General features: G+C 34.4%; 1 protein-coding gene and 2 non-coding genes across 3 annotated transcripts; all 3 read left to right on the top strand.

Moving 5' to 3' along the window:
- The first annotated feature begins 6,587 nt into the window (after positions 1-6,587).
- TRNAL-UAG (transfer RNA leucine (anticodon UAG)) lies at positions 6,588-6,667 on the top strand. The gene has a single exon. It is a non-coding gene; the product is annotated as a tRNA-Leu (tRNA).
- A 13-nt stretch (positions 6,668-6,680) lies between these two features.
- Positions 6,681-8,503, top strand: LOC107625871 (ubiquitin-ribosomal protein eL40 fusion protein). Its single transcript, XM_016328605.3, has 4 exons — positions 6,681-7,417; positions 7,487-7,676; positions 8,020-8,086; positions 8,223-8,503. The coding sequence occupies exons 1-4, from the start codon at positions 7,315-7,317 to the stop codon at positions 8,247-8,249; spliced, it is 387 nt and encodes a 128-aa protein (XP_016184091.1). The 5' UTR covers positions 6,681-7,314; the 3' UTR covers positions 8,250-8,503.
- LOC148575278 (small nucleolar RNA snoR99) lies at positions 7,759-7,859 on the top strand. The gene has a single exon (XR_015906510.1). It is a non-coding gene; the product is annotated as a small nucleolar RNA snoR99 (small nucleolar RNA).
- Positions 8,504-9,005: the final 502 nt, after the last annotated feature.

The raw sequence follows: 9,005 nt of genomic DNA, 5'->3' as shown, positions 1-9,005 counted from the left end.
TCCCAATTTATCCAGAATAACGGGTTCGTAAATCCACCGTTCAGAAGCGCATACAGAAATCTATATGCAATCCTCCCAACCTCCTTTGTTCCTACTCCTCCCGTATTGGTCAGCATGATCGTCTTTAGCACATCCAGGGTATCAACCCGGTAAGTGCGCAACATCACAATATTGTTTGACTATCCCATTCGGATAAACCACCACAAAAAAGTCTTGATTGTTCTCCATCAGAGCAAAATCGAATTGAAAGAAGAGAAAGAAATGAATGGTTTGTGAATTGTGTGAGGAGAGGTATTGGGATGGTCTCTATAAATAGCTTTATTGTACAACATATCTTAGGTGATGAGACCCTAATTATAATCTTGACTATATCTCGGATGTAGTGCCCCTGTTTTGCTTCCTTGCACGTATCTCGGATGCACTGCTTCATGTCAGAATATGAGCATATCTTGGCTGCAGTGTATCTGAGATACTTTCTTGTTCATATCTCGAGTGCACTTGGGATATGACCAACGCGTCCCGTATCACAAAACGAGGTCAGTGCATCCAAGATATGACTCTAAATATAATTTGGTAAATACTTATACGTTTATTTAAATCGGTAAATATATTTTTTTAATTTAAATAAAAAAAATCCCGTCACTTGAGGCAGGGACGTTGTGACAAATAGTATATACTAAATCTTTTCCTATTAATACTAGGTCTCGAATATGAAATACCAGGTGGGAAGAAAAAAGCTAAACTCTTATACCAATTAACCTAACCTTAGTTTATACTTAACATCTTCTAATCCTCTTTATACTAAAAAATAGAAGAATAAATATATCGTTTGAAATTGTTAATATATCATACTCCAAACTTACTAACAAATTGCATTCTTTATTTTTATTTTATGTTACAAATTCAAATCACACTTAACTTTAATATTTTTTCTAAGGATTTTTATAGCGTACAGATGCTCTTTATACAGATTTTCTGTGGTTGAATACCAGAATGACACACGGTACCATGCTGGTACTCAGGAAGCAGCTTGCAAGGCTCACTGAACATATAGCAGAGTTTGGTTGACATTAGCAGAAATAGAAACAGAAGAAGCCACATTAGTTTCCATAAAACGGTGTAACGGTTACTAATGTTGGACTCTGTTACATATACTGATCCGTTCATATGGTTTGGGTTCACAGCCCATTTGATTGATTCAGGAAAGAGGATTTTGGTGGGCCTATCAATGGAGCTTTGTAAACATGGACTATTTTGGACTCTTTTTGTTTTTATTATCTTTAAAAACCTGCATGTTTACTATGTTTTTAAAAACTCATGTATACCAAAATTTAAATTCTTTTAACATGAAACTCTAATTTTTAATATATTCATTTAAAATAAATTAGTAAAAAAAATATACCGAACATATTAATATTGATACATATATTTACATTGTATTTTCTGATTTTAATATCATGAGAAAAGAAATGAATTCTAATGTAATTTAATTTTTGTTACATATTTTGTAACTATATTTAGATAGGAGTTGTTATAGGAATTAAAGCATGTTTCATACTATAACAGATGTAATAACTAAAAATAAAACAAGTATAGAATAGACAGAATATTACGCTTCTTAGGCTTTAATTGTAAGGTGCAATGATATTTAAAATTTGACGTGCCAATTACTCAATTAACAGATAAAAATCAAACTTTATTATAATTTTAAGATGGTATGGATTCAATTCATTATTAGGTGAAACAGTGAGAATTTTGTGTCCAAGGAAACAAGGCAAAACATCTTGATCATAACTAAATTTATTGTTTTTAGTTGTCCAACATTCCAACCTATAGACACTAGTAGCATACTTGAGAGATTAGGGCATGGTGAAAATTCACATACAACATTAGAAAATTATTTAGTCAAACCATCTATTGACTTTTTACTATCAACTTCATATGAACAATATCACAAGTAATGCCTCTGAATCCATAAAATAAACATTATCACAAGTAACATAGATATACGGCTCACATATTATATATGTATAAAGGACAAGGCATATATACGGCTCACAAGCAATGTTTTCTAACATATTGAAAACAAATCTTGATTTATGAACACTAAATATACATATTATATATGATGCAACTTCATATATGTTCTTTACTGTACAAGAAACTACATCTTCATTTGCGAAACTACATCTTCACCCTCAAGGGACATAGAGATCAGGATCTTCATTAACCAAAGGGGCATTATCAATCTCTTTCTTTGCATACACAAGGGCCTCATGAGGTGGCAACAACTGTATGTGTCTCTGAGAAATATATATGCATCAACTTATTGGTGAATTTATAAAAAAAAAAAAAGTGGTAGGTTCAAGGTCTCACCAATTTCTACCTGCTTATAAGAAGGAACACCAAGGGGTGAAAATCTTGTATTTTTTGTTGCGTCAGCAAGCTTGTCCTCCCTTTTACTCCTAGAGATTGAACTATTCAGGCAGGTTTTTGCTCTCTCAGACTCAAATGCGACTGATTGGACTACTTCATTTGATGAATTAAGTAAAATAACAGAGTAAGGAAGGCTGAAGCGAACCTGCTGAAGTATTGCCTCTTTGGTGGTGCTGCTATTCAAGGATGGGTGTGATGAATCATTTTCATAAGGAGACTGATCATTTAGTAAATATCTATGTACAAGCATCTGAAACAAAATACTAGATACAGTCAAAACAGCCGCCAGAAGAAACAATCTTCGCCAGTCGATTTTGTGGCCAAAGAAACGCCATGATAACTCCCTCATCAGGATAAAAGCAGATTGTCGGAGGGCCCTTTTCATCTCATTATACAACATATCAGAATTGAACCATTCAAATATCCAAATAAATGCTACAGATCATAAAAGTTAAGCATGCCATTTCGTACATCTCTGCAGTCCTAAATGGCACAAGGACAATTCAGATACCTCAGTTCGTCTGTGGGTGCATGACTGCACCAACATAAAGACACTCTGGAGCTCGACTTAGTCAAAATCCTACACTTATTTCAAGCAAAGTCTTCAAATTTCCCAACATCAAAACTGCACTATTTCGAGCGGAAAAAATAAAAAGAGAGACTGCAATATGAAAAGGAATAATATCCAACTTATTAAGTGCAATTCAGTCCATAGATAATAATCTGCACATAGATTCAAACAATAACCATGTAACCATAAAAAACTACAACAGGGTGAAAATTCAAGCACTATGTACTAGCAAGATTACATTATGTAACACTAACAAGTTTCACCATTGCTTGTTATATTGTTGACAAGTTCATCTCTAACACCATATCACTATATACTAACTATGCTGTCATACATTAACTTGGCTACTTATATGATATATCAAATGCAATCATGATCCAATCATGATCCAATTCCAAAACAGGGATTATGATATATAATTATAATATAATTGATACCATTAAGTGTGTGTTTGGATTACAGTTTGCAAACGGGAGTTTGCATAAAATTGATTTTGCAAACTTGATTTTGGTCAAAAGTAGGTTTGTGTTAAAGTGATTTATGTTTGGTAATTTTTGTATCAAAATGGATTATAGTAAAATAAATGTTGTTTGGCTTATACCATTTAAAATCACTTTTAGATAAAAAATTACTAAAATGGACATCAACTTAGATTTTTTTTATATTATCCTATTGTTTTAATTTAGATATTTAAATAGATTTTATTAGTTAATTTTATAATAAAATTAATATTTACTTACTAAAATAAAAATAACATATAAAAATAGACAAAATATTTTTTTAAATAAAAATAAAAATTATACATTTTAGATATATATATATATATATATATATATATATATATATTAATTTGAAATCCAACGTTTATGATTTTATTATTATATATGATTAATTTTTTATTTAATTTATCTTTTTTAATGGAATCATAATCTATATTATAAAAAATTACACTAAAATATAGTATAGGAGAATTACAATTATAAAAGATAGTCCTGAAAATAATAAAAAAAAATTAAATATTTACTTTATAGTGATCGAAACAAATCTAAAAGTTTTTAATGATCTTTTTATATAATATATTTTTAGTACTCTTTTTTTAGTATGTTATAATTTTTTACTATTATTATTATTTACAGTTAATTTTTTTATTTAATTTACTTTACTTAATAGAATTAATAAATCATATTATAAAAAGATAATAACAAACATAATACACAAAAATCACGATTATAAAAGTGTATAATGTCAAACAAATAGTTAAAAAAAATAAAAATAATAAATAATAAAAAATTAGAGCTCATATAAATAGAAATAACAAGAATTTTATAAATAATACAATAACATATACAAAGGATAAAGTTGGTAAAAAGTAAATAAAATGTTAGTATTTATGGCTAAAAGCCCGTTAAGAAAACGCAGAAGCTAGAAATAGTTGCTTCTTGTAAACGCTAGTTTTGGCAGCAGAATCACTTCTGCGTTCATGAGAAAAAAATTTGCCAAACCAAAAGTTGAAACTTTCAAGAAATTTAAACGTGCTTCTTCCCTTCCAACGGGTTTCCAAACACACCCTAAATCTACTACACGTGAAGGAAAGGGAAAAGAAAAATTCGGTAAAAATTGAAACAAGTTCCTCTAAGCTTAAGAAATATTTCTCAGAAGCTGATTCATGAACTTATATATTTTCCCTAAGTCATGCACACTGCAAAAAGCATAATCATCTGAATCTGAATACAGAACCATGTAGCGCAAAAGAAAAATAAACCTAAATCAAACTAAATTAAAGAAAAATTATATTTAATATTATTAATTAACCATGATTATGAGGAATTGAAGCTTAATGAGGGTACCTAGTTGAAACGGTGGATCTGAATTTGAGGCAAGAAACGAAGAGAGGTAAGGTGCCAAAAATAATAAATACTAATAAATAAATTAAAGAGAAAACCAAAAACAATTTGTTATTCCAATTTCAAAATATTAGAACATAGCATATTCCATTAACAAACCTGAAGGCTATATCCGAAAGAAGTAGCAGGACGGAATTCCAGTTGCCCTCCCTACATAAACCAATGAAAAAAATCAGCAAAAAGCTACCATGTTAAAGTTAGTTTAGTCATTAACTTCCAAGCAATTTCATTGAAAATTAAAAATGAAACAGAAAGTACTCTACCAACCCATGAATGCTTTGCTGAATTCCAAAAAACCCATCATGGCTAGGAGCCATAGAATTCAAGGGACCCTACAAGGATATAGATGTCAAAGCTAATCAATCGCTGGGCGGAGCAGCTCTTACCTTCGACTCACAAGCAAGGCGGACGACGAGCACGATGAGGGATGGCGGGCAAGGCGCTACTGAACACGGTAACCACAATGACGGGTCAAGGCACCACGACTACGCGACTACGACAAAGAATGGCGATTGGCGAACGGGGAGATGACCTTGACCACGACGAACAGACACAGATCTCGAGCGCCACTGACAGCCACAGTGACAAGACCAGAGGCGGCGGTCGCATTGGAGGAAGCTCGGGTTTGCTTTCACGAGAGGAGAAGAGTGACTTGAAGACCCAACCTGCATCTGTTTCATCCGTTTTTTTTTTGAGCGACCAATGGCCCAACTTGCGAAGCTGGCATCTACGGAACCCCAGCACAATGAGATCCCGTTCCAATGCACGCTACCAACTCGGCTCGGCCGATCATTCCATGAGCGCCCGCAACTTGCTGACAACCTGCTCCATTTTGCAAAAGAAAGACAACACGCGTCAACAGGAGATGCATGGAAAAAAAATATCTGTAAATCTGCATGAACTTACATCTGTACAGTAGTGCGATCCTTTTTCTAATACCTCTTATTATACTCTTCACTTCTTATGGATAATTATTCATTCTATAATTACTTTTTGTAAAAATTTTGAAAAGCAAGTCTATAGGTTTTAAAATATAATTAAAAGTTGTACAAAAAAAATATCAAAGCATTTTTTTATTGTTACAACTTTGGATTAAATTAATTGAAAGGCATTTCAATATTTTTTTCATTTTCTATTAGGCATATTTGTTTGTTCACCCCAATAATTTATGTACAGTTTGCTAGAGATCAGAGATGCCTTCTCTTTATCAAACACACAAGTTTTCAAAATAATTAAATAAGGTAAAAATAAAAAATACTTTTATATGCTAATATTTTGTCACGTATTGTTGTTAGAAACTACTCATCCCAAAAGCTTAAGCTGATGGGAGAAGGTAACATTAATGGTTATATCTCTAACACTTCCTCTCAAACAAGAGCCTCTTTTGGGTTTGTTTGATTTTGCATAGGCCTTCTTTTTACTTTTATTTGCCTTATGCTATTTTTCACTTTTGGGGTTTACTAAGGATCGAACTTTTGACCTTTCGGACATAGAGCTCTGATACCATGTTAGAAACCACTCATCCCAAAAGCTTAAACTGATGGGAGAAGGTAACATTAATGGTTATATCTCTAACAATTGTAATCATATTATTCCGATAGGGGTATAAATGCGGACTTAAAATTTGAATACAAAAACTAATTTAATATTTTACGTTTCATCTATTATTATCCAACGACAGTTTGGCCGAGTGGTCTAAGGCGCCAGATTTAGGCTCTGGTCCGAAAGGGCGTGGGTTCAAATCCCACAGCTGTCATTATATTCACCATTTTCTTTTTTTATTTCGGCCCAAAACTCATAGCCATCCCCGAAATGACAATCGCATGAATTGGTCGCGGATCAACGATCATCAAGGTCAAGCTTGACAGGGTGAAGAAGGAAACATTCTCAGATAACCAGAGGTCACATATTCACAAGCAGGAAGTCAATTGGAACAGAGAACAACCATTTGAAGCTAGGCAGATGGCGGGGTGGACGGCGACGCGAACGGCGGTGTGGAAGTGGTCACGGAGGCTGCAATGGAACCAGAGAAGCGAAGCATAGGAAAGACCGACAATTGCGGAACCATCGGCGGTCGCGACGGCCATGCGAGCACGAGCATTAACCGGCCAAGCGGGTGAAGCGGGAGACGGTGGCATGTTCGCGGCGGATGAAGGTCTGCTTGGGAGTTGGGAGTTGGGAGCTGTTAGAGCGGCGCACACACGCAGCGGCCTTGAGAGGGAGGATGAACTAAGAAGTTTGAAATCCGGGTCGGGTTCCGGGTTGGAGCCCGTGTTTCCTTGGTTATGGGCCTGGATCTGTTAAAAAAAAAAAAAGAATGGCAAGAGTATGAAACCCTAGAAACAGAAGTATAAAAGAAGTGTGGTCTTTGTTGTTTGCACGGCGCAGAGCATCACCCTAAGGATGCAGATATTCGTGAAAACCCTAACCGGCAAGACCATCACCCTCGAGGTTGAGAGCAGCGACACAATCGACAATGTGAAAGCCAAGATTCAAGACAAGGAAGGTACACACGCACAAACTCACACTCCATTCTCTTCCATCCAAAGTCATATCCTTAACCTTTAAAATCCAGGGATTCCACCGGATCAGCAGCGGTTGATCTTCGCCGGGAAGCAGCTGGAAGATGGACGCACCTTGGCTGACTACAACATCCAGAAGGAGTCAACGCTTCATCTTGTCCTCAGGCTTCGCGGTGGCATCATTGAGCCTTCTCTCATGGCATTGGCCCGCAAGTACAATCAAGACAAGATGATTTGCCGCAAGTAATTATTCTTTTCATTCCCATTTTGTTTTCAATTTTACTCTTCCTTGGGACAATAACTTAGCCCCTTTAGATTTTTTCTATTGCTCTAGGGGTTATACTTGTTCCCTACATTTATGTCCATCTCTTACTTTGTCAGCTGGCCTTAGTTTATTACCAGTTGATTTTCAAGGTTGGTACATTATTTTTCTACCCTGTGCATGCATGCTATTATCTCAGATCCTTTATTCTGTTTGTTGAGTGGGGTTTCATACTTTAGGTTTGTGACAATTGGAGAACAATTTGTTATTTTACATTTGCCCAAGGTGTTTGTTTCAAGTGTCTAAATTATTTTACTATTTTAGGTGCTATGCTCGCCTTCACCCAAGGGCGGTTAACTGCCGCAAGAAGAAGTGTGGTCACAGTAACCAGGTTAGTGTATGATTCTGTTGTTTTTGGTTTCCATGCTGAAAATTTACATGAAATCTCTCCCCTTTTTTTATAATTTTTCTGTTTGCTTAATTGTTGAAAGTCTGAGCTGAACTGAAATTTTATTAAACTCTTGCAGTTGAGGCCAAAGAAGAAGATCAAGTAAATTCTAGATTATGCTGTTATTCTCTTCTTGATGTTGGAATCGGATCAGTTTTTGATATTATGTTTTCTGTTATAGCTAATGTCGAATTGTTTTGGAGTTTATTTTGGCTATTTTGGCAACTAAGAATTATATTGTTATGATGACATTATGGTATCATTTAAGTTCCTGATTGTGTTTTGTAATGCACTTAGTCACTTGAACGTTCAGCGGTACAGGGCAATATAATAACACCAAGGGACCTGTTTATCGTGCAATGTTTTTACCGTAGACTTGTTTTATTGGAGACCTTGGGGAAGATGAAATCCATTCTTCCGTTAACGGTTAACCCACTGAAGGAGAAAGAAAATTATCATACTGTTCGTTGTAGCTGGCTTCACATTATTAGGCAAAGCTTGTGTAATTGTGTTGGGGTCGGTCATTTGAAAGATCTCGTTGAAATGGAATGTAGGAAAAAGGAAAATAGTTCCCAAACAAATTCAATATACGTTCTAACTCCAACAATATTTTTGGTATTTTTTTTTGGTTCTATTTTGCTGCGTTATAATATTATTAGGCACAGCTTGTGTAATTGACTAATTGTGTTGGGGTAGGTCATTTGAAAGATCTCTTTGAAATGGAATGAAGGAAAAAGGAAAATAGTTCCCACACAAATTTAATATACATTCTAACTAAAACAATATTTTTGGTATTATTATGTTTTTTTTGGTTCTATTTCGCTGCGTTATAATATTATTTTAAGGTGCATCACTGTTGTGT

Source organism: Arachis ipaensis, chromosome B2 (genome assembly GCF_059453495.1).
Source record: "Arachis ipaensis isolate K30076 ecotype BB chromosome B2, ASM5945349v1, whole genome shotgun sequence".
Taxonomy (NCBI): domain Eukaryota; kingdom Viridiplantae; phylum Streptophyta; class Magnoliopsida; order Fabales; family Fabaceae; genus Arachis; species Arachis ipaensis.
Note: the sequence above shows the minus strand (reverse complement) of the source record. Positions and strands in the feature narration are given on the sequence as shown.

Excerpts from the sequence above, each read along its gene's own strand:
- LOC107625871 (XM_016328605.3), top strand. The coding sequence starts at position 7,315 with ATGCAGATATTCGTGAAAACCCTAACCGGCAAGACCATCACCCTCGAG. Across the intron at positions 7,677-8,019 it reads GACAAGATGATTTGCCGCAA|GTGCTATGCTCGCCTTCACC; the intron begins GTAATTATTCTT and ends TTACTATTTTAG. Across the intron at positions 8,087-8,222 it reads AGTGTGGTCACAGTAACCAG|TTGAGGCCAAAGAAGAAGAT; the intron begins GTTAGTGTATGA and ends AAACTCTTGCAG.